The 26,354-nt window shown below is 49.4% G+C and overlaps 1 protein-coding gene across 1 annotated transcript in view; it reads right to left on the bottom strand.

Annotated features, from left to right (window-relative positions):
• The window catches only part of NUAK1 (NUAK family kinase 1), a 70,403-nt gene extending 45,772 nt beyond the window's left edge, over window positions 1-24,631 (bottom strand). Inside the window, exon 1 of the mRNA XM_058568514.1 lies at window positions 24,171-24,631. Within this exon, the coding sequence (XP_058424497.1) occupies window positions 24,171-24,425 (255 nt within the window). The 5' untranslated portion in view covers window positions 24,426-24,631. The remainder of the gene's footprint in view (window positions 1-24,170) is intronic.
• Between the last annotated feature and the right edge of the window lie 1,723 nt (window positions 24,632-26,354).

The raw sequence follows: 26,354 nt of genomic DNA, 5'->3' as shown, positions 1-26,354 counted from the left end.
GGATGTGGGGAGCCTATCAGATTGTGTATATGATGGAGGGCAGAGAAGGCAGACAGTCACTGCTGGCAGAAGGCATACTGAGCACCATCATCGTCAGCAGATCTCAGAGCTGCAAGGACCTCAGAATGTTCTATGCCAACCCCTCATTTTACAGATAAGGAAATTGAGTCCCAGGGAGGTTAAAGCACAGGCCCAAGTTTACGAAATTAACACAGCACCAGAATTCCAACAAGAGTCCTGCGTCCCACTCCAGTCCAGGATTAATACTCCAGGCAAGGCGTCCCAACCAAATTCCAAGCCACAGCTAGCAGCACGACTGAAGCGGCCACCAAAAGGTTTCACATTTACATGGGAGGCAAGCCCCGGCGGGGCCAAGTCCCCAGAACTGTTGCATTATTAATAAACAGAGATGGGGAATGATAAACACTCCTAAGCATGCTGGCAAATCACGACCCATTTCGCAGCACGGTGCATCATTTCACCTCCATCTAATGCCAGGGGGCTGTCCCCACACAGACATGCCGGGGACACTGTTTTCAGTCCAACTCAGTCCAAACCTTGTTCCAGGTTCTGAAGCCTGATTTGATATCACACATGAATGGGCATACTTGGGAGGTCTTGATCCCATTATTTCTTAATTCACTGAAAACACTGCTTTTAAATATTAACCTCAGGCTGCTTCTGAATCACCGACCTGGGGAACAATGAACAAAGACACCAAAAGACCTACGAAACAAAATTAGTTTTCCGAAAGGAAAGGAAATTAGTCCATTGAGTTTAGCTGCTCCAGGTGAGCAGAACAAAGGAAAAAAGCTTTGAATTTCTTAAGGTGGCAGAACACAATATGCGAAAACATGGGCCCGGCTTCAAATTTTCTTTTATATTTTAACCACAGATGATTTTATGGGTAAGTGAAAGGGAAGAGTCTCCAGAAGTTATTTTTATCCTGACAGACTCCCTCTTATTCAGAAATCTGATTTATAGCAATTAGAGTGTGCAAAGGCATATCAGACGGGGTAGGAACAATAGCCCAGGCTGCAGCCTGTCCCCTGGTGGCCTCTGGAGGCCTCATTCATCATCTCCTCACAAGCAGCACCTTCTTTTCCTTGCAAGGGAAGCTCTCATTGTCCGTTACCCAGAGAGGTAACAGTCTGGTCCCTGCTCCACAGCCCCACTGCAAAATCCATCTGGATGCTTGTCAGCCCGCTAATTACCGCCCCACAGACCTGCTGGGGATGTGTGTCACAGCAGCACCTCCAGCTACAAATGCAGAGCCCCAAGCAATGACAGCCTGACCCCCCAAGGAGCATGCTCAGTCCCAGGGGGGCATTTACTGCCACCCCATCAGGCAGGTTGCCTCCGTGAGACTTAGCCAACACCCATCACTCAGTTCCTACCCTCGGGGAGACTGGGGCAGGGGTCTGTGTTCATTACAGGGACCCCAGGAGCAGCCCAGGTGGAGGAGTGTGAGCATGCCCTTGGAAGTTTGTGATTATCGTTTTCTCTGGCAGGATTCCCTCACACCCTATAGTCTGCAACTTCTTCAGCTGACCAACCCTCCGCATCCATCTCCTGCAGTGAGCCCCCATAATGCATATATAGGTCCCCTTTCACAGCCCCACTCACCATTACTTGCAGGCTTCATTTGCACAGAGACTATTTCTGTTTTATTCACTACAACAACTCCAGTGCCCACCAGATGCCTGGTCTGTAATACACACCAAAAAGCTGTTACTAAGACAGACCCCAAGTATTAAAAAGGACCCTTATAAAACAATAAAATCATAGTAGGACATCTTATCATCCCACCTTACCTAACACCCAGCCACCTGCCACTGAGTCTTCTTCTGTTTGCTAATCTCTCAAGTGTTGAATCCCTACTTGTCTCGAAGTCACTGAGCCTAAACTTGCTCATCTTTAAAACGGAGATACTAGTGCCCACTCCAGAAGGGCTAGGAGGTGATTCACAACAATAGCTAATAGTTATCATAATAATTACCAGTTATGAAGCCCTCACTCTGTGCCAGGCACTGGGCACCAACCTGTTTAACCTCTCAACCTGTCATTCATTAAATTCTTGCAAAAACATTACTACTTCTACTTTCTCCATGAATATAAACTGAGTTTGAGGGAGGTTAAGTAATTTGCCCTAGGGCACGTACCTAATAAATAGGACAGCTAGGTCTCGCTAAACCCAAAGACCACACTGCTAACCTCTGTGCCACACTGACAAAGCAAGTAGCACAGTCCCTGGCACTTAGTAGGTGTCTGATAAATATGAGCTGAATCCAAGTCTCTGCAGGTGGAGGCCTCACCAAAGCCACACTGCCTTGTCCCCACCCTAAGTCTTTTTTAAGCTAATATTTAAGCCTCTTCCATCTTCAGAAGCACATTCCCTGGTGTTCCTTGCTGCTCTCTATGGGGCCGGCCAATGCAGTTGGGTAAAAAGTCAGAACCAGACAGGAGGGTCTGGGAGGTATGTCCCTAAAATGATGCAATAATGAGTCAATTCTCCAGAAAGCAATTTTGGGAAATCCACTCTAGATAAGGCATTGATCCAGGTCCTGTAAAACATGACCCAGACTGGCCCTTCAATTTCCTTACTATCTAGCTGGAGAGGCAGTGGACACTGGGCTCCTCTCTGCCCTGCATCCATTCGCCCTTCTATTAGTAGGAACACTCTGACTTTGCTCTAGGGACTACCCCTACCCCATTGGATGCAGTTTCAAAGAGACTGTCAGTCAAGATACTTCACCCTCCCCACACCAATGAGTAGATACATAATCCAAAAGTTTGGCCAAGGAGATGCTCTTTCCCCAGAATGGAATTTTGAGTGGTCTGAAAATGTCTGGGGCATTCATCCTGACAACATTCATCCCAACAACAGTCTCTGAAGAGAGCATCTGCTAGTAGTTCCTGCTACCGAGTTCCTCAGGGCTTCCTTAGTTTTGTCCTTTCCCAAGCCTGGTCCTGTGGGATATACCTCATACCGTATAAATTCATTTTCCCCTTAAATGAGTCACAGAGTTCATTTCTGTCACTTGCAACCAAGACTCCTAACTTCTCCCTGGAGATGTCAATGAATAGGCATGGGAAGAGAGAACAAGGTTACTAAGCAAGCAAGCACTCAGCTATGTGGTGGGCTAGAGAAGTCAGGGAGGGCTCCAGGGAGCAGGTGGGACTTGACAGGACCAGGAGATGAGCAGGCTTTGGCACAAAGAGACTGTCAGTCAAGATGCTTCACCCTCCCACTCATGCCAGTGAGTAGACACATGACCCTAGAGTTCATGGGTCACGGAGATGCTCTTTCTAAGACTCTTAAGACCTAACAGCAAAGTGTTCTTTTGTGAGATCAGAGGCGAACTGATGTATGTGTGCAGAGGTGGGCCCTCCTGAGCAGTCCTTTCATTTATAGCTCCCCCTTTCACCCCCGTTTTCTCACTCACGCTCCTAAATAAGATCAGAATTGAGTCTCATTTTGCTCAGAGTATTCATTTTTCCACCCCTAAAAAGAGCCAGGATACAATCTCCCCTGTCTCTTTTGCTCATTCATATTGCATGCCTTACACTCAGTCACCTCCTCCATAAAATCTCCCTGTGACTATTTCACTTCATGGTACGAGTCGAAATGTCATCTCCAGGACCCATCCAGATGTAATTTTTACAATAATTTCCTCTGACACCACAATAAAGCCATAGTAAATTATCGTGGTGTTTTGTCTTTCTTTCTGGCTGATTGGGGGTTCGGTAAGGATCATTTCAACCTTTCTTGCAGAAAGGTGCAGGAAGTCTAGTCATACTCTCTGCCAATAATGTTCACACCTATAAAATATTTACCAGTTGTTATAGACTGAATTGTGTCCCCCCAAAATTCATATGTTTAAGCCCTAATCCCCAATGACCCAAATATGGTCATTAAGGTTAATGAGGTAATTAAGGTTAAATGAGGTCATAAGGGTGCGGCCCTGATCCAACAGGTCTGGTGTCCTTATAAGAAGAGGAAGAGACACCAACAGCATACACACACTGAGGAAAAGCCAGATGAGGACACAGCAAGTACGTGGCTGTCTGCAAGCCAGGAAGAGAGCTCTCTCAAGAAACCAACCCTGCTGGCACCTTAATCTTGGACTTCCAGCCTCCAGAACTATAAGAAAATAAATTTCTGTTGTTTAGGCCCCTCAGTCTGTGGTATTCTGTTATGGCAGCCCAAGCAGACTAATACACCAGTCATTGTCCATGCTACCTAAATCACAGTCAATATATAACCTAACAAGAGGGAGAGTCATTCATGGTCATTGAATGACCAGGCATAGCAAGCAGAGACAGTAAGACAGGAACCCTGACTGCCTTGTTCACCCATGTGTCCCCAATAGCTAGGAGACAGTCTGGCATCATAGTAGACAGTCAATAAATATTTGTTGAGTTGAACTGAATCAAACATGATGAATATCATAAGTCTTAATTTTGATAAGGATGATTCCTTTCTCACCCATCCACCCATTACCACAACCTGGCCCAGGATCTACAAGTTGCTGAAGTCAGACAACCTACCCAGATGATTTCTCAGATTCTACTCTAGTCCACACTGCTTCTGTACTTGTGGATAAGACACAAAACCATGGCTGCAATACCATGGTGTGTGAATGACCCCCTCCTTGGTATACAGTGCCATCCCACTTTATTTCATTCTCCCCACCACCCCATGAGACAGGCTACTTATTTTCCAGGAGAAGGACACCGAAACTGAGAAAAGAAACTCCACAAGTCCCTACAGGTCATAAAGGCAACACTCCAGTTTTGACCTAGGTACTTGTGGCCAATGCTGCTTCCACTGGGGCACACCTGTCTCCACATTTCATCAAATCTATAGAACCACAGGGTAAAGAAGAAGCACCTTGAAGCATTGTGATTCTTCCTTTATTTGGAGTTTAAACCTTGGGGAAAACTAGCTCAGATATCAGACTGTCCAAATATAGATAATCTGGCCGAGGAGCTAATCAGAACAATTTGAGTGTACGGCTAAACGAGGACATCCCTTCCTGGATGGAGCATTGCCTTTATGGCAACACTTCATAAGAACCATTCCCTTACAACAAAACTGTCGAATCCAGCAACCACAGGCCAGAAACATCCCAGCTGAACCCCGCCAAGCTGCCTTCTGATGTACTGTACACACAAATACCAATATTCCCCAGATGTTCTCCCTGTAAAACATTTGGTTTGAGACATAGCCCTTCTTTCCCAAAAACTCTTACATTTGTTTAATGGACTCATACAGCTAAAATATCCTGGAGCAGACATCTGAAGCCAGGCCGGCTCTGATGCAAACATCCCATCTGTAGAAAAGAGGAACAAGTAAATAAGACAGTCCTCCTCAAGATTTATGCTCCCTGCATCTTTAAGCAGGTCATAAAATGTAAGCTATGTAGGGATAATAATGCATGTTGCTTTCAAGTGTGTTTCTGAGTCCATCTCGGTATTAATCTAAGACTGATGTTCAAACAGACACGGGGTCTGGCAGGCTGAAGAGGAGACGCCATTCTGCTTCTGGCTCCCTCAGAAAAGAAGTTTGAAAATCTGTCACTCAAGCAACCCAGATGACTGAGGTACAGGTAGATTTTTCTCAGTTTTAGTTATCCAAATAGAGCAATAGCTCCTTCATTCCAAAGCCACTTAGCCCTTAATGCACAATCTAGAACACAGGTAAGAGGTGGCAAGGTGGGAAACGCACTGGACCTTGAGTCAAGAGACGCAGCTTGGCCACATACTAACTGGGTGACCTGGGCCAGCCCTGCTGCTCGCAAGTGGCTCCTCCTGTTACATGAGAAAATGGAACTTCACTTAGATTCACTGTCAGGGCCTGTTCAGCTGTGAAGACTGTATGAAGAAGAGAAATAAACCCTTAGAAAAGCCACCCCAAGAAATGTCAGCGAATCCACGCACTGGGACCCCGCGGATGGTCACCCATAGTTTCCCTACTAACAATTCTAACAAGCTCGGTCACAGCCGATCTGTGGGGAAGAGGAAAAACGGAACTGGAAAGCCGCTGGGGACAGCCTCACTGACAGAATCAGGACAGGACAATTGACTTTACCTTTCATCTTTTTTTTTTTTTTTAATAATTTTATTTATTTTTCCCCCAAAGCCCCAGTAGATAGTTGTATGTCATAGTTGCACATCCTTCTAGTTGCTGTATGTGGGACGCGGCCTCAGCATGGCCTGACAAGCGGTGCGTCAGTGCACGCCCGGGATCCGAACCCCGGGCCGCCAGCAGCGGAGCGCACGCACTTAACCGCTAAGCCACGGGGCCGGCCCTTTACCTTTCATCTTTAACTTTTCTGTGTCTTGTGAGTTTTCAGTATTGAGCATGCATTATTTTTGCTATAGGAAAAAGAATTTTATCTTTTAAAAATGTCACAAAAAGGAATGAAAGTTGATGAGGCGTAAGACAGACAAACCATAGATAGCAGACATGAGAACTCCAAAACACAGTACTGAGAACCTTGAAGACAGTTGCCCAAAGACATCAAGAAAAGTCTTAACCACCTTCAAGGCACTTTGTTTTAAGAAGGCAAGAAAGTGTGCATCCACTTAAGAAAGATTTCCATAATAAATGGCTACAATTTTTTAAAAGATTAGCTTTTAAGTGGGGTGTGTGCTTCAGTCACCTGGAAAAATATATTTAGAGCTCTCTCTCATAACTTATTAGTATTTCCACTTAACCAACGCATCAGATTAACCAGTGGTCTCCATTTCCTTGACTGAGGCTGGTGGCAGGTTGAACACTAGGGGCTGTCAGGCTACTGTCTGTTTTTCCCACACCCTTCTGTTCAGTTAGCCCACTACCCACCGCCATACCAGCCAAGCCAACTGCCCCAAGATGGCAGCCTCTACCATCCGTGGCACACCTCACCCTCTAACGAGGCCAGCAAATGGCACGATTAAAAATTCCTCCATTCTAAAGATAAAAAGCCCCAGATTTCAGACACGTGTTTACTCTCATCACTGCCAAGAAAAGGCAAAATGCAATGAGATAACATACAAAAATGCCCAATAGTGTGCCCAACATACAGTATATGCTCCAAAACCACTTTTATTATTATTATTATTATTAACAAATAGACCGTATGTAGAGATGTATGTAAGTAAGAACACTAAACGAGACCTTCAAAGTATGAGGCTGAGAGGATGATGTCAGAGGGCAGAGTGAGACGAGGGCTGGGAGAAAGGGAGCAGCTGTAGCCTCTTTTAAGAGGACATTTCAGGTCACCTCGCTAAAAGAAGTCCCTCGAAATGTACTTCTGTAGCCCCCAGGGAATCGATTTTGCAGGATGGAATTATTTCCCTGAAATAAACAGACACACAAAGGTCGCTACAATTGGGGCCCAAAAGGAAAACAAGCCGGCTGCCGATTTACGGGCAGCCTCTGATGCAACAGAGCCAAAGGTCCCGGCGCAGGTCCGGTGGGACGGCTTTGGACACACCAGGCCTCCCTGGAGAAAGCATACCGGGGGCAAGGCTGGGGGAGGGGACTTCCTGTGAGCAAGGTCACAGCTTGACCGGGCGCTGATGGGAACACCTTCAGGAGGGCAGCCCCTTGGACCTCTGCAGTCAGCATGCGCCAGCCAGTGGCTCTGAACTCCAGCAGCGCTTTGCAGCGACCCAGGGGTCTGTTTAAAAATACTGATGCCTGGGAGCCAGCCCGGTTGCATAGCAGTTGGGTGTGCGCACTCCACTGCGGCGGCCCGGGGTTCGCAGGTTCGGATCCTGGCAGGGACTGACGCACCCGCTTGTCAGGCCATGCTGCAGCAGCGTCCCATATAAAGAGGAGGAAGATGGGCACAGATGTTAGCCCAGGGCCCGTCTTCCTCAGCAAAAAGAGGAGGATTGGCAACGGATGTTAGCTCAGGGCTACTCTTCCTCACAAAAAAAAAAAAAAAAAAATACTGATGCCTGGGTCCCATCCCCAGAGAGCTTTTAAAACGTCCCCACCTTGAGTGTATTACGCTAAACAAAATAAGTCAGACGGAGAAAGATAAATACCGTATGATTTCACTCATACGTGGAAGACAAGCAAACACACACACACACACAGATACGGAGAATAGGCTGGCGGTTACCAGACGGGAAGGAGGCAGGGGGAGGGCCAAAGGGGTAAAGGGGCACAATTGTACGGTGACAGACGGCAACTGGACTTCTGATGGTGAACACGATATAGTCCATACAGAAGTCAAAATATAATGATGTGCACCTGAAATGTATATTGTGTTATACGCCAATGTCACCTCAATAAAAAAAAAATTTAAAAAGGTCTCCAGTTTATTCGAATGCTCAGCCAGGACACAGAACCAGTGGTAGAGTGGGAAGAGCCCATGGGGGTCAGAGGGACCTGAGTTTTGAACTCAGGAACTACCTTGGTCGCTTGAGAAGATCAGTTACTCTTTCTGAGCACCAACTGCTTTAACTGTAAAGTGGGAATAAGAGTCACTGCAGGTCACAGCGCTGCTGTGAAACGAGATGATGCACGTAAACGCCTCCCGGAGTGTGTCCTGCAGAAGGCATACACTAAGTATTCTATAAATGTTCCCTCCTCTCCTTCTCACTCTCCTTTTTTCAAGGTTATCCCAAGTGGGTCAGGAGTTCTGGGCAGCTCCCAACTCTAATGGGCGTCCTGCCTTGCTAAGTGGTTAAGGGTGGGAGGGAGACACAGCTTTCCTTACACTGGACCCCCACCACACACACAAAATACACACACACACACACCCCCTCCTGGGTGAAACAGGCAGATTCTACAGCAAAACTACATAAAAAATTGTCGCAAGCAGCAAAACGAGAGAATACCTAGTTTTTAAGATTCGCTTGGCTTTTCCTGTCCAGAAGAAAACGTCTCTTAGCTGTGGCACTTTCTGGAGAAGTCCCTGCCCATGCCTCCGTCTCCCCCATTAGGCCAAGGGAAGGCTCTTTCACCTGGGAGCACCGCACAGGGCTGGCGTATAGTAGGCCCACAGAAACGTCTGCCAAAGGAATGAATTCTGCTCCTCAAGGCCAGGGATGGGCATTTGTAGATCAACAAAGCTCCTAATGTCCTCACATGTTAATCCCCTAACCAGGCATTTCATAAATACGCCTGACCTTTGATTCCGAGCCACTGGCAGAAGAGGACATAAAGGCCCACTAGGCATTTGGGAGGCAGCTGCTCAGAGTCCAGCGGCTGTGAGCGGCAGTATCGCAGCCCTTCAGGGTTTGAATTCCACTGACGAGTGCTGTGAACGTGGGCAAGTGACTTAATTTTCTATGCCTCAGTTTATCCACTGTAAAATGAGGATAACAATGGTGTGCAGCTCTTAGGGTTACCATGAGGATGACTTTAGGTCAGTGATTTAATGGGCTCAGACTCTTGCCTGGCACAGTTACTGCTATGTAATTGTTTGCTATTATTATCACTCCATGGGAGGATACCAGGGAAAGCCATCTCAAGCTTCAGGCCCAATATAAGAACCCCGGGGTATTAGGGCCCTCCAGTTATCACAAGAGAAGGTGTGGACTGAAGAAAGTGGGTGGCATATCCCCAGATGAATATAGCAACTAGCTTCCCGTTGTCCAGAGCTGTGTTTCTCAAAGTACAGAGCATGGACCAACACCATCACGTTCACTTGCATTGCCTGATTAAAATGCTGAAGATTCTCAGGTCTCCCTAAGTCCCACCCCAACCCTGAGGGATCAGACTCTCTGGGGCGGGTGCCAAGGATGGTGCATTTTAACAAGCATGCCGAGGAGATTGACATGTCCCCACAAATGCAAGAACCACTGGACTGGTCAAGCTCCTTAACTAGAGGAACCGTGTCTGTCTGCTCATCATCGTATCCCCAGAGCCCCACATGATGCCTGACACATAGAACGTGCTCAACAAACATCAGATGAATCCATTCAATGGTTACAACTCTATAAGTATTCGTTCAATTTTTCTGAAGGCCCACTATGTGTCAGGCACATGCAAAGCAACTGTTGAATCATACAACTTCATTCATTCATTCTAAAAAATCTTTACTGGGGGCTTACTACATACCAGGCACTGTTCTAGACCCGGGAGATACAGAAAAGATGATGAATGATATTGCTTAGAGATAATTACAGATAGCCACAAGTGCTATGTGCAGAGCTAATTAAGCAAGGCAAGGGGCGGAGCATGTCGCTGCTGTCATTCAATTCGGCCTCTACAGCAGCGCTGTCCTTCAGAACTTTGCGTGAGAATGGAAATGATCTTTTCTGCACCGTCCAGCGGTAGCCACTAGCCACACAGTTATCAGGCACTTAAAAAGCAGCTAGTGTGATCGAGGAACTGAAGTTTTCATTTTAACTGTAATTAACTTTAATTTTAATAGCCACATGCATCCATAGTAGTGCAGATCTAGAGGGAGAACAAGATACGTAAACTGGAAATTATAACATCAGGCAATATGTGCGATGGGGTGGGGGTGGAGTACAGAGCACCGTGCGTTATCAAATGCCTGTCACCCAATTACCAGCTGCCCAAATGTTCTCTGGCTCCGAGAATTGAAAGGGCAGGTACCCGGCACTGCACTTGGGCTGGAATTTTTATAGCCCATGATTAGTTGAAAGTGGTATGTGGCCCGGTCAAGCCCCAGGGACTGAGGTTCAAGAACACACCACTACCCGCAAAGCCTGCTCACAGCTGCCAGAGAGATCTCTTTCTCCCCCCGTCATGCGTTGATGGTCATTTTGTCCTTGGCTGGAACGTCCCACTGGGCCTGAGACACTGCAGAGATTTTATGAGATTCCTCCGCTTCAAGCCTAAGTATGAATACAAGCCTCCTAAATTCCACCGGAAAATTGGTGGCTAATCCAAACATTTCATAAAATTAGAACTCATTGTGGAGCTGAAAGGAATTCAGACTGTGCCGCCACCAGAGAAATGCAAAATATTTGTTGTAATGTTTTCCTTCACAAGCTGTTTTAAGAAGCAAGTGCTTTTTCTGCCTGAAGTGAAGGAGGGGGAAAAAACGGGAGAGTTTTTGTTTTTGTTTGGTTGTTCTCTGTGGTTTGTGAAAAAGCATCACCAGAGGAAAAATCGAGGAATCCGGCCTGACTCCCTAATCCCTCAGCTAGCAGAGATAACAAACCTTCCTAATCTCCGCTGCATCTCGCCTTTATAAAGACACTGTTTTTCCTGGAAAATGGTTCTTTTGCTCCTTAATTTTCTTCTTGGGCTTTAGCCCTAGAATTTTTATATCCTGAGATTTCATTAGCAAGAGAGATACCACAATCATTCATTCAGGCCTGTATGCATGCATGCATGTCACCAATATTTATTTCCAGGCACTGTCCCAGGCACTTGAGAGACATCAGTAATCAAAATTGATGAAAGTCCCTGCCCTGGTGGAACATGCCTTCTAGCGAGGGAAGATAAACAAGGGAGGATTCAGTGATGCTGCTTTGAAGCAAGAAAGACTCACCAAATGCAGAATCTGGAAGGTTCCAGGCTAGAATGTAAGTTCCAAGAAAGCAGGAACCTCATTTGTCTCATGGTCACCCTCTTCCTATCGCCCAGAGCAGAGTGGTGTCTGACACATGGCAGGCACTCAATAAATATTTGTCAAATGAATAATGAATCCTAAAACAAAAATCTGCCCCAGAGCTCATCTAACTCATCTTACAGATAAGTTAGTTGAAGCCATAGAAGGGACGCAGCATCTTGCCCGAGGTCACACACGTCAAGTGGTGGCCATGGTAGGACCGGCCCCCAAGTCTCCTGAAAACATCCCGAGACTCATAATACCCCACAGCCATTCAACAAATGTTTACTGCATTCTTATTGTGTGCCAGGCACGGAACTAGGCATCGGGAGGACATATATGAGTAAGACACAGAATAACTGAGATCATGGAACAAAGTTCCTCCAGTGGCTATTTTCACAAGCCTGGAGACAACTTCTCTGAGCTTAAGTCTGGGTTCACTGGGAGTCTACCATCCAGTGTGTGGGTGAAGAACCACAGCAGGAAGCTGCAGAATCTTCCAAGAATCCGTACCCATGAGAGGCCATGGCACCCAGTGGTTACGACCACGACCCTGAAGTCAGACAGCCCATCCCTAAATCCCAGCTCTGTGACTTTGGACAAGTCATTTGACCTCTCTCAGCCTCTCCTTCCTCGTCTGCAAAATGAACATACAAATAATACAGGCTCAGAGCAGAGAAGGGATGTGAAGCAGTTAGAACAGTACCTGGCACACCCTTGTCACTCAATAAAGGTTTCCTGCTCTTATGACTGATAGAGAAAGGATCCTCCTGCTCTGGACCTCCCTACACATTCAAGAAGGTGCAAACAACTCAGTGGAGATTTCCACTGAATTCCTCCCCTCTCCAGGATTTCTGCTACCAGCTGCCTGCACACCCACTCACACACTGGTTCCCTCCCTGAGCATTCCCTTGAGTCCGCCTGGGAAACAGATATCAATTAACTACAAGGAAGATGCAAAGCAGGGTTCTCCCCACAGCCAGCGCATCACTGCCCAGCCTTTCCATCCAAACACCTGCGCATGCTGGGCTCTGAACTCACCAGATGGAGCGAGGATCAGCCTCTTCCCTCCCACTGCTTTTGCTAGTTGCAGAAAGAGTTCACCTACAAATGTACCGAGAACTATACAAGTCAATAATGTTGCATCGAGGACCACTGAGAGCTTCTCAAAGTTTCCTGGCATCTGTTTTAACTGATACTGAGAAAGTCAAGGCTGCAAAACGGATGTGCTTGATGCAAAGGGATGAAATTCTGAGAGATTAAAGCAAACACAAGGAAAAAATATGGCAGGGAATTCATCTCCTTAAATGGGCCAGCAAGGAGGGCTAAGCGTGGACCACAAGGATGGGGATCTAGAAATGACAAGGAGTAGATGCACGTTCTAGAACCAAAAGGTGGCTGAGCTCTTTTGGGGCAGAGGTCATGTCTTGTTCCCTGTTGTCGCCCCAGGGCCTAGCGCAGTGCCTGGCATAGAGGAGAAGCTCACCAAATATCTGATAAATATTTTTAAACGTGCTACCTGGGAGAGGCAGAAGGAACACCTGCCACAAGAAAAAATGACCGAGATATTTCTACTCCTTCTTGGCAAACAGTCTAGGGTCGTAGCTGGAGCTCAGAGAGACGTGAGTTTCATTCCTGCCGTCATCCCAGGTTACAAACAGTGTCGCGCCCTGCGGTAAAGTGGGGATAGCAAGAGAATCTCTCTCATAGGATGGGGCTAAGGAGGACAAGGGAGTCAGTGAGATGATACAGGCAACGCACTTACCCCAAGGCCTGGCAAATATGATAAAGTGCTCCATGAAGGTGAGCTTGCTTGATTGAGTTCATCTTTAAGGATGAAACAGTAGGAAACATATGAGTCAAATCTTCCTTTCAAGCGAGGCTGCCAAAAACATACCTTGCCCTAGGAAGAGGGCCCCTCCTCAGTCTTTTTCTTATCCGAAGTCTTGCCTCCACCTCACCTCCACCAAGATGAAGAAGCTGAGATCTCCCTAGATGCTGAATCCCCGTCACTGCTAAAGTCCCCGAGAGAAACAACGGCATCTCAGGGAGACCCAAATGCACAACCGAGAGCAGAGGCAGCCACGGGGCTCGGGCCTCACTGGGATCAAAAGCAATGCCCCCGAAACTCGAAGTATCTAAGGAATAAGCAACCCAGCAGAACATGAGCCTGCCCTCCTCTGAATCCCAAATAATAAGAGCTTACATTTATTGAGAACTGGCCACAGATCAGGCACTGTTCTCAGCACTGTGCTTGAGTCCTTACAGAAACTAGAAGGCAGGTTCTACTATTATCATCCCATTTTACAGATGAGAAAACTGAGAGGTTCTTTGAAAGCAAGAATTTTCGATCTCTCACAGAGCCTAGTTCAGAACCCACCTCATAGACGTGCTTAAGAAAGCAGGGCCTGCCTTGAGCTGAATAGGAATGCATTTGCATCCGACAGAACCAGAGCAGGGAAGTCAAGAAGGCCACTCCCACACAGGCTGACACTCGACTAGAAGACTCTCCTGACCCTTGATAAAGCTTGCACCAAACAATCAGGAAAGAGTTTTGAGAACTGAAGGTGCTTCCCTTTCCCCCCAACAAGAAGTCCTTCTGCCAAAACCAGGTAACGGGAAACGAAGTTTACGTTTCACCAATTCCATTCAGCGAATCCCAGGATTCTCTTCCCTGAGCTGGCAGGGACCTTGGAGAACATTTTGTCTCAGCCCCTTAATTTACAGGTGGAGAAACGGGGTTCCACACGGGGCACCTGCTATGTACAATGCACTGTGCCCAGGCCGCCCGAGGTACAAAGATGGCCAAGGCCCGTCCTGCCTTTCCCAAAAGGGATCCTTTCAAGAACGGCACTTAGAGAATGTTTGCTGTGGGCCACACGCTTCTCTAAGAACTCAACATACAACTCATCTATCCTCACAGCCACTCCCATTTCACGGATGAAGAAACTGAGTCAAGCTGACCATCTCCAGGTTACGTGGGAGGTTCAAGGGTGGAGGGGTTCTCAAACCCAGGCAGCCTGGCTCCAGAGGCATGCTCAGAACCCCCAGGCTCCCTTTTAGATTCCTAGACCGGATCGTCCACTTTCCTCCCACCCTCCTGTAGAAGACCGGGATGTGAGTGTCCTTTGGTGGGGTGGGGTGAATCATACATGAACCGAGCCCAGTTCACAGTGAAATGACAACAGGCAGCAAGGATTCCTTCTAACCTGCAGCAATCAGCTGCCTTCATGGCTGTTGAGCCACATGAATATGAGGAGCTTAACACACCACACGCGGGAGGGAATGGGGAAGGAATGGGCCGTTAGGAACTACTAAGACAAAGCAGCACCTCCCTTTTTTTTTTTTACTGGGAAATTGCCCTTTGGCCAAATAGATTCAAGTCACCCCAGAGCCACTTGAACACCACGGGTCTCCTCCCTTCCCTGGTCTCCTCCCTTCCCGGGAAGGGGGGGAACCTACCACAGCGGCCTCTTAGCACCTTCCCCCAGGAGAACCTCATGCTGCCTCTCGATATCTCTAATGAAAGTAAACGAAGTGGAATTCTTTTCTCGAGTTTAAAAGGCAAATCACGATGGTGTGTTTTCCAGACATACATTAACTCCGCACTCCAACCGGTTTACAATTCTTTAAGTACTTGATTTACAACCCAGGGAGAAAATGTTCTGAAAACCTTGCAAATGCATTGTGCATCGAAAGCTCGCCTACTCTGCAGAGCTGATCGCCAGGGCTTCTCAGATGGGGGCTGGAGTCTCGCGGGAAGATGTAAAAGTATGGGAGCAACTCAAGGAGGCCATGGAGCTCCAGAGACCCGCGGGGAGCAGAGGCCCAGCGTGGGAAGCAGGCTCCCTCCTCCTCTCCAGCCACGGTGCACTTGAGGCACTTGGCAATGCTGTCCACACGGTGGGGAGGCGAAGGGTGACCCAGGAAGGGAGGAGGATGGAGTGCCAAGGGGCCTTCCCTGTGCCTCCCACCTTCACAGAACTCCCCCTTCTCAGCATTGCTGGTGCACTCTCCATGCAGTTGTTCATTCATTCATTCATTCTTTCATTCATTCATACTCACTGAGCACCATATGCCCGGCACCAGGCTACACGCCAGGAGGCAGTGGTGAGTAAGACAGTGCCCCGGCTTCCCTTCTAATGGGGGAGGAAGGGAAGGGGGTAGACAGACAGATCATTAAATCCACACAGTTTGCGTCCTCTGAAGGAAACAGACACAGGGCTGAGACAGAGGAATAAGGGAGTGGGAGTCTGGACACCCAGGCAGGAGCCTTGAAGGACGTGGCAAATCGAGAGTTTAGTTCCCACACCACCCATGGGAGGGTTATAAGCAGGGAGAGCCACGATCCGAAATAAGACCACCAAGTGCTCAATACTAGTACCTCTCACCAAAATAATAATACTCGTCTAACTGTCAAGAGCCTACCATGCACCAGGCTCTGTGCTGGAAGCTTCCAAATCTTATTTCTCATGGCAATCCCACTTCAGAGGATATTGGTAGCCGCACTTTCTAGATAAGAAAATAGAAGGTTGGAGAAAACATGCAGCCTGCCTGGGATCGTCTGGCTACTGAGTAGCAGGGAGGGATCTGAACCTAAGTCTGTCTGACTTTACAGCCGTGATGTCTTCCTCTGCGCCTCATTTATATACAACCTCGCATTGTCCTCAGATTATTCCAGATGGATAAATTACATGCCCCCACTAAATTCTAGGTATCTCAACAGCAGGACTTACATTCTCCTCTGAAATGTCCCACAGTCCTGGGCACATTAGTAAGCACTCGTTAAACACATCTGGCTTATTGCTAGACTGAAAGGAAAAGATGTGCCAACCCCCATGTATGTTGTCTTCATTACGGGGACTCTTCAGCCGCTCAGTGACGTGGTAGCTAATAATAAGAATGACGAAAGCCACCACCAGGGCCCGAAACAGGGCCGTGCAGGTTGTACACACACAAGGCGCCCAGTTGGGGGGCAAGTGAATGGCATCCAGCCCACTCATTCCTCACAGAGCCACCCATCTAGGGGCTGCTTCAGGCCGGGAGGGAAGCTTTCTCAAATTCATCCATCTAGAGGGAGGCCTTTTTCTAATTCACACAGATGTGCCTTTTAGTCTAGCAATGGCCCTGGTGGCATTTACGATGCACCTACTATGTGCCAAGCACTGGGCTAAAGGCTCAGTGACATTACAACATCTTATTGAATCCTCTCAACAACCCATAAAATAAGAACTATGATGAGCCCCAGATGAGAAACAGAGGTTTAAAGGAGATTAGTGACCAGCTCAAGGTTACACGGCTGTCAGGGGCTGGGATGGAATGTGGACCCAGGCCGTCCGGTTCCAGGGATCTCTCAATCATGGCACACAGGACGCGGCTTTCCAGTTCTTGCACAAAACGAGCCTGAAAGCTCTGTGGACCCGTAGGTTGGAATCTTGGGGGCCTCACAGATATGGCTTCCACCCCCATCCCCACTCCCCACCCACCACCCCAGGCCCCAGGGTTTTTTTTAATCACAGCTTTATCGAGATAGAATTCACATATCACACAATTCACCCATTTAAAATGTACAGTTCACGGGTTTTTAGTATGTTCACAGAGCTGTACAACTGTCATCACAAATCGTTTGAGAACATTTTCATCACCCCAAAAAGAAACCCCATACCCGTTAGCAGCCACTCCCCATTTACTTCCAACCCACCCCAGCCCTAGGCCACCATTAATCTATTTCCTGTCTCTATGGATTTGCCTATATTTCATAGAAATGGAATCATACAATATATGATCTTTTCTTTCACTTAGCATATTTTCAAGGTTCATCCATGTTGTAGCATGTATTTCATTTCTTTTTATTGCTGAATAATAATCTGTAAATATCCCATAAATAGAATTATGGAATGGATCACAAATAATATTCCATAAATAAAATGAACATACCCTATTTTATTTATCCATTCATCAGTTGATGGACATTTGGGTTGCTTCTACTTTTGGGCCCTTAGGAATAATGCTGCTGGGAACATTTATGTGCAAGTTTCTGTGTGGACATGTGTTTGCACTTCTCCTAGGTGGACCTAGAGGTGGAACTGCCCATCCCTGTTTTAACATACAGTTAAAAGTTTACCAAAGAGTCTTGCCATGAAGCCAACATCTGGCTGCTCCTGGGCCGTTTCCAGAGAATTTTATCAATACAGCCAGACTCCACTCACGGGTGGGTCATCTGGCTCGGCCCCTCCTATTCTGGGGCCTGGGATCTTCTCATTCCTGCACTGTATAGTGTCGTCTGGGCCAGCGCGATGATAAATGCATTCTGCTTTAAAGCAGATACTTCACAAATCATAGCTTACAGACGCTCCAGGACTTTCATGTGGGAAAGACAAATGAGACTTATGCTGTCTGACTCCGGAGCCACTGAGGACAGGAAGCCATGGCCAGGAAGCCAACCCACCCTGGAGAGATGTCTCTCTCTCCCTAACGCATGCATGCAAATATCACAGAAAGGGAATTCGGGCAGGGAAGGGTCTGCCTAGGTTTGCAGGCTTTGCTATGTAACCCTCCATTCATTTCCAACCATTGTCTTTTCTTCCCAACAAATCAGAAAGTTCCTCGAGGTCAGGGATGATGACCTACAGCCTCGACATCTCCTAACATAGTCCCTTGCTCAATATATTCACTTCAGTTTGCTGAGGACCTACTATGTGCTTGGCACAATGCCAGGTGCTGAGAGTAGGTTTAGGATGGTTAGACAGGGCTTGCCAACAGACAAGATACATGGACTTAACCCTTATCTCCTGCTGCTTCCCAGGAGGAAGCACAATCACGAGGTCCTGGCATGGTGTGGGTGCACTTCTGTCTGCAGACGGGGAAGTGAACCAGGTGACCTCTGCAGGCCCCCTAGGGATTCCAGAATCTGAGGCTGCTTAAGACACAAAGAACTCAGTGTGTGTCCAGGTAGAGAGCTCCCTGACCAGATCCATTAAAACATATTCAAGGCCCAACAAGCGGACAGTTCGCCAGGAACTGACATATCTCTCTCCCAATGTGGTTCCTATCCTTACCTTCTCATACCTCAACTCTTGTGAAAACCTCCAGGCTGGCCTCCCTGCTCCAGGCCGCCACGCCAGACTGAAGGGCTCAGAGCCCTGCTGTGATCAGAACCCAGCTCGGCCCACCCGGAGGAAGAGAGTCGCTCGAGGTCTCTGCATCCACACTGCCTGGGTCCAAACCCTGATTCTGCTGCTGTATGTGACCTTGGGCAGGCTAGCCACAGTTTCTTCACTAGAAAATGGGATTATAACAGGATTGTTATGAGGATTCAATCAGTTAATATGTACCTGGCATGTTATAAGCATTCAAGAAGTGTTGGCTGATATTATTGTCATTATTAAATATTATTATTACCCCCTATCCTACCTAAGCAATCTTGCCTCCTTCTGTGTCCCAGCACAAACTCTGCATTCCAGGCCATCTGGCCGGCCCACCCTGGAATCTGGCCTCAGTCTGAAATGCCCCATATTTCAGTCTTCTGAATCCCAAATCCAGGGTCATCTTCAACAGCATTTTCCCTCCTAATCCTACAGTAAGTATTCCATGGCTCCTTCTCTACATCTCCTTCCTGAAGAGCAACAAGAAACTCCCCAGAAAAAGAATCACCCCCTGGCTGGTCTTCAGGTACCATGAATGAAGTACCATGCCTGAGTCCAGAGGTCACCAGCTGTGCAATATAAGGAATGCTCTCCATTTCTCCAGCAGCAATGGGCTGCAAAATAGATAGAGCTGCTTGACACTGTCTAACTGTATGACCCTGGGCAAGTGATTGACCTCCCTAAGCATCTTTTTCCCCATCTGTTAAATGGACCTAACCAGAGTGCACACCTCTTAGGGTTATTGTAGGGATTAAGTGAGAGAAAATGTCTGTAAAGCACTTAGCACGTGTGACACACCCCAAGCTCTCAAAAATATCAGCTGGTAGAAATAACAGCAGCAGAGGCAATATGGGGAGAGGGTGTTCCTATCCAGGATTGAATGCAATTTAATGAGCTAAGCTTCAATGAGCTACACTCCAACTTGAAAATCACCTGAAATAATTGAGTCCTGCATAGAAGAGGTACCCACGGCCTAGTCGCTGCTTACTCTCTCTTTCACCAGACTATAAGCTCCTTGGGTTTATTTGTGTCTATGTCCCATGAATAACATGGCGAGAAGCACATGGCAGATGGCAATAAATCTTTGTTCAAGTGAACAGAATTAGCTCAATATTTGTAAATACATTTCATCTTTGCTACTAGATTATAAGTTCTTTAAGAGTGAGGATCATGTCTTGCTCTAGGAAAGATCTGTTACATGAGTGATAGAAAAATGCTAACTCTAGAATCAGGTTGCTTAGACCCAGGTCAGTCACCTACCAGCTGGGCAACCTCAGGAAAGTCACTTAACACTTCTATGCCTTACTGTTCCCACCTCCAGGATGAGAAGTTCGGACTATACATTTGCCAAGGTCCCTTGCTCCCTGAAACTGGGTTTGGGCCTTAGCTGCAACATGGCGGCACCTCAGCCACCATGCATATGACAGCCACACGCTCCCTGGTTCGGCAGGCCAGCTTACTAAATTGCCCCACTGATCTGCAGTTTTCCAGCGCCAGGCTATGAATGACTTTGGGCCAGTGATTAAAACACCCATTCTTGGTCAAATCAGTTCCCTTGCTGAATGAAGATGCCTCCTTACCCAATCTAGAGCTCTGGTACCCAAGGACCCCCCGGCAAACTGGGAGCACACTCTGCCTGCCAGTCCTCTACTCCCATGCCAGACCCCTCCCAGAGGCCTCGCCCCCTGCTCACGCCGCACCACACTGCTCACAAGAGAAAACCTAGTGCAGAGGGAAAGTTGAACTTGGCCCTTGACAGTGAGGTGATCACATGACACCTCTCCCCAAAACGTTGTTTTTGGTTTGGGTTTTTTTTGGCAATCCTTTGTGCAGCCTGAAGGGCCAGGGAGCTTGGCTCAAAGAACACGCACACCACTTTATGACATGGGGGCACCACTCCACAGCCCTGCCCAAAATTGTATCAAAACAAAAGTTGTACAATAAACAAAGCCAAATTCAAGGTTTTAGAAATGCGTTCAGATCCTATCAGAATCTGGCTGATTGTCGTGGCTTCCTACGGGCCCACTTCCTTAATTAACCTAGCATTCCCTAATTAACCTGAAAAGTTGATTATTCCCCTACCTCTCCCTGAGTGATACAGGGCTAACTGTCCATTGCATCATGTCTCTCTGATGGTCTTAAATCTAAATGAAAGTCCAAGGGAGATGAGAAAACAAACCTGCTGAAAGGGGAAACTACACTGGCTTATTTCCCCTTTGAGGCTTTCTACAGATTATTCCGTTCTTACAAGTCCATGAAGTTGGTACTATTAGTAGCCCATTTTACAGGTGGGGAAGCTGAGGTTTCAAAGTTACATAGCTTGTGCAAGGTCACAAAACTAGTAAAGGGTCAGTTAGGATTTGCACATAAGCCAGAGCTCTTAGCCCTTCTGCAAGAGGGCCTCATTGTTGCGCTTGCTAATCTCTGGAACAAGCCACATTGAGTCCTCATCACGTGGACATGCTCAGGCAGTGGCCACAAGACCACATGTGGGAATGAAGTGGGGGGATGCCCGGACCACGCAAAGGGCTGGACTCCAAGTTCCTAACACTTCAACTCTCTTCAGAACTGCCTTTCACAGAACATAGAAGACGATGGCGTATGGTTTTGTTTCATCCAGAAGGCCCTTCCAGACGTGCAATTAAAAGCCACAACATTCTCATTTTTAAACACTTTTCTGACTCTGAGCTGCTTTCAATCAGCTGTGCTGATTCCACAGCATCTCATGCACCAGACTTCGGCCACTCACATCAGCAAAGTGGCTTCAAGCCGCTGCTCCTCTTGCAAGGTGCTATAAAAGGCAGGGCAACAAATTAAATGAAAACAAAACACCACTTCGGAACTCTCCCCGAAGACTGAAAAGGCAGAACTGAGACAGCACTCTCTCAGCTCTCCTCAACTGCACCTCAAAAGCAAGCTGTAGATATTTTGTGCATCCTTAGAACCAGAAGAAAACTCCAGGTTCATACATCAGATGAAAATGTCTTGCAGCTCTTGACAGATTCTGAGTCACCAAACAGCCTACAGGCAAGAACAACTTGCTGACCAATTTTTTGTGGCTTTGTTTTATTTTCTGTCGAGCCAGGCACAGGGAATTTTCCACCTAACCCTAACCCTAACCCTAACCCTAACCCTAACCCTAACCCTAACCCTAACCCTAACCCTAACCCTGACAATCCCTGTTTCTCACTTAAGTTCTTACAGCATCTGTGAGCACTGCGCTCAGCAGGCAGCCTTGCCATCACCCAACCTCAGTTTTCCCATCTGTTTAATGCCAAGTCTTCACCAGCTGATTCTGCTAACATTCGAAACTTATCTATCAAGTAGAAAGCAGTCTGGGGATTGCCAACTTCTGGGCCTGGATCTGCTACCAGATTCAAAATCTTTACCTACTTTTTGAGTAAAACAAGAGATTTAGCTGAAATTAATAACAATGGGAAACCGCACTAGAGATGGACAATAAGAGAGCAGGGCTCAAGTCTGGCGGCAGCGAGCCTCTTCCGTTCTCAGGGCGCCCCCTAGTGGCCATTCCACTAAATCCCGACGGAATGTTCAGCGTTTCTGCAAATAAAGAGAAAGACACCCAGCAAGAGAGAAAGGCAGGCTCCCGTCTACTGGTGCAATCCCTTTCACTGTAACCTAGTCTGAGGGTCAGGCAGCGAGACGAATGCCTGACAGGAAGCCCCAGTGAAGCTCAAAAGGTGTCTGCCGTAAGACAAGGTTTCATTCTTTCAAACAGTTTGCAGCAGCTCCCCAGCCTTCAGGCTTCTTGTGTCCCCTCACAGAGCCCAGACACACCCTTGCCACTCAACCCCTCACAAGCCCACATCCTCAACCTGCAGCTAGAACCGCGTCTGTTTTTCATTATTCTGCTTTCCAACTTCCCAGCGCGATTCTTCAACAGCTATTAAGACAACGTGAGCAAGGAGCTAAGCTTAGCTTTTGCTTATTCAACATCCAGCCTGGGGAATATCACCTCAGAAGGAAAGTATGAATGAAGTGCACGTTTCTCAGCATCTTCTTCCACAAACCCAAAAGTGTGCTCCTCAAAAGGACATCTTTACATCCATCTTCTCCTTAAAATTTTCAACCTACAAAAATGACACCTGCGCAGTGAATTCTCAACTACTAGCTTGTTATAGAATTTCTTTATGGGAGACAGCTTAAAAATACATTGTACCATGTCTCAAATTTCCAATTAACCCACAACAGACTTTCTTTTTAAAGCTAAAGGATAAAGTTGTATCAACCCAAACAGTGAAGCTTAGAATGAGGGAGTTACCCAAGTATCCAAATATTTGGGAATTTGGGGGCTGAACTTCCCGATTGGCGCCCCATTTTTTCCACAGGACTGTTCCTGCACAGATGCAAAAGAAAAAGATCATCAAGCTACAACTTCATCTGACAGTTCATTTTGCTTTTTCCCTGTGGTCATTTAAGTTTATAAGCAACCCTTGGGCCCTGAAACACCCCCAAAAGGGTACACAAGGAGTCCTATAATTAGTTCCTGACTTTGGCGGTCAATTGATTAAAATTCATCGAAGATGCTGCAAATCAAAGAACCGTGTTAATTTTCTGCCACACACCACACAAAATCTTTCTGCAACAGTCAGTCACATTGAACCTAACCCTCTAGCCACAAGCAGTGTGGATTTCAAGAGCTTGTTCTGCAGAAAGGAAAATGACAACAAACCAAGTTTGGGACAACGCAGAGACCCCAAGGCACTCAAGGGGTTCCTTGGGCATGTGCAAATGGCGCTGGGACTCTGGCAAGGTTTCAGCTGTCACAAAGGGGGGGGGGGCTGGGCTAGACCCCTGAAGCAATTTAGTAGCCCTGCAGTCAGGACCTGAAATGCAATTGAGTCGGCTGCAACTCAGCGTCTGTGCAGCTACTCATGCCCTGGGCGTTTTAGTCTTGCCAGAAGGCAGACGCTAACTGTCACAACCCTCAGGTGTGCAGCAGCCTTCGCTTTTGCTCCCTAACCTAAACAGGCAGGAGTCTGCCCTCCCATGCAGCAGACACCAGCACCAGCGTGATGAGGAGTACGAATGGGAAGATGCAGGGGGAGAGGGAGTCGCATTCATCCACAGGACACGGGACTTGGGGGACCAGCTCCGAGCTGAGGACGTGGGTCTGTTTGGAGTTAGAGCAATAAGGCATTCCAGGGCATGGTCTGAATGCGTGCCCGCGAGGGAGACTACGCTGGTCCCAACGCTGCAAAGTGTTTGCAAATCATAAACACTACTTTGCTGCTGGGATAAAAACCCCCAAAATATGCGCAGACAGGATGTAACAAGTGTTTCGGGAGAGAGACACGCCTGAGTCACGGGGAGCTGGGGGGAGAATGAGGAGTCTGTCTGGGGGTTCCCGGGAAGCCCCTCTCGGATAAGAGAGCCTCAGTGCCCAAGACCCCCGCCCCGCGCGCCCTCGGTCCCCAGCCGCGTCTAGCCCGCGCCCCGCCGCCCCCACCCCGGGGGTCTCCCCACTCACCACTCGGCCCGAAAACCTCTCGGTGGCCCTCTTGACTTTGCCGTAGGTGCCTTTGCCCAGGGTCTCCTGCAGCTCGTAGCGGTGCTTCAAGTTGTGCTTGTGGTGATGCCGCTTCACCCCGTGCGGCTTCCTGGGCTCCGGGGCCGCCGCCGCGGGGGCTGCGGTGGCCCCCGCCACCGCCTCAGGGAGAGAGCCCGGCGCCCCCGGCCCCAAGTCCGGGCCGTCCCCCGCCGCGGGCGCAGCGGCCCCCTCCATGTCCAAACGCGGGGCGAGCCGGGCTGGAGAGGGCAGGTCCGGGCACAGCGCTCGGGGTGTCGGGGTCCCCGCCGAGGCAAGCCGGGGTGCGCTCAAGGTCGCCCCCGCAGCATTGGGGAGGCGGCCCGATCCCGCTCGGGCTGCGGCTCGGTCACTGGCGGCGGCGGGGACTGCACATCTGGCGCCCCCGGCGCGCACGGTCCGCGCACCGCCCACCGGCCGCGGCGAGCTGCGGAGCGTCGGGCGAGGTGGCGGCGGTGGCAGGGGAGGCGGTGGTGTTTGCAGGAGGGAGGGGAGAGGGGTGGCTCCGAGCGCCGGAGGGGGAGTGTTATGTGGGGCGCCGCGCCCCCGACCCCTCCCCCGGAGGACGGGCAGACGGGGCGGGGGCGGGGGCGGCGCGCTCGCCCGGCCCGGGGGAGGGGGAGCCAGGGGCGGCGTGGCCGGGGCTTCCCCCACCTCCCCGCCGCCGCCCCGGGGCCACCCCGCGCTGGGAGGGGGATGGGTGCGTGTCGCGGCGCGCCTTTTGTGCCGCGCGGTGTAGGCCGCAGCGGCGGCCAGGGGGCTTTGTCCTCTCTCGGCCGGGACGAGGACGCGGGGTTCCAAGCCCGGGCGCCCCCTCCCCGGGCTCGCCCGCCGCAGCTACCGCGGGCCCTCCGCCGCCGCCGCCTCCTGCTCCGGCCGCCCGGCCTCCCTTCCTGCTCGCGCCCGGGCGGCGGCGGCGGCTCGCCGAGCTCCGGGGCCAGGGAAGCGAGAGAGCTCCGAGCTGGGGGCCGCCGGGAGCCGCTCGCGATCCGGCCGGGGGCGCCACGGGCCCGGGCGCCCCTTCATTTTCTTTTAGGTGTCGCCGCGGCCGCCAGGCCGGAGACGGGGGAGCGTGGGGGGGAAGGGAGGCTGGGCGGGTGTTGGGTTACAGGCGGTGAGTCACGGTCCCCCTCCCGCCGCAGTGCGCACACCCCCCCCCCCCGCGCGCGCCGCTGGGGCTGGCACCCCCGCCGCGCGGGCCCCCACCTCCGGCTGGGGAAGGGCTGTCCGCCTGGGGCAGCTGCGCGCCCCGGAGAGCCCCGAGAGGGGCGCTGTGACCCCGGCCCCGCGCCCTCCCCGAAGAAAGGCGGGGTCAGGGAGGAAGGGAGGAAGGGAGGCTCGGAGGCTGAACCTGGGGCCCGCCGCCGGACTGCCGGCCCTCCGACACCATCCAGGACTCCGGCCGGGCAGCCGCCTGGGAAAAGAGGAGAGTTGGGGGCTTGGAAGAGATGGGGCGCTAGAGGCGCCAGGGCGGAGATGGGCGCCCACGCTGCCCGCCAAGGCTGCCTTCGGAGGTGGGCAAACCAGGGACCTCGGATGGCGCAGAGCCCATGGCCTGCAACTTGCAGGCCTCTTGGCCCCTTGAACCTTGGGAGTTTTCTTTTAACTGGAAGGGCCTGGAGATGGTAACATAGAACATACGCCCACAAACTGAGGGTCAGGCAGGGAGGGCCTCCAACAGCGGCGGCGAGGCTGCCTCCGTTCTCCTAAGCAGCGGCAAGGAAAAATAAGGAAGGCGGCAAGCGAAAAAGAGGCCTTAGGGAATTTTTTTTTTTTTTTTTATAAACGGTGCAGTATACCAGACTGGAATAGGAAGAGTGAGGTATGAAGAATGTCTGGTGCGTTCTGCACGTGGATTGGGGGTTCTTTACTTTTCCACCAGTGAGCCAGCTCTCTTCCGCTGCAGCTCTCAGGTTCATTCCTTCTGCATTCCTGCTGTCTTCACTCCTGTCTCCCCCTTATCACCTTACCCTGGACTCCTGGAAAAGCGGGTCCTCCCAGAGAGCCCCCTCCCTGCTGCCAGAGTAATGGCCTAAAGCACTGCAGTCATATCCTCCATGCGTGTGCCTCTGCCACACTCCGGTGCTTGGTATTCTTGTCTGTCCAAACTTTTCTGCTGATGCTTGA

The sequence above is a fragment of the Diceros bicornis genome, chromosome 25 (genome assembly GCF_020826845.1).
Source record: "Diceros bicornis minor isolate mBicDic1 chromosome 25, mDicBic1.mat.cur, whole genome shotgun sequence".
Lineage (NCBI taxonomy): Eukaryota > Metazoa > Chordata > Mammalia > Perissodactyla > Rhinocerotidae > Diceros > Diceros bicornis.
This window is presented reverse-complemented; position numbering and strand designations above follow the sequence as displayed.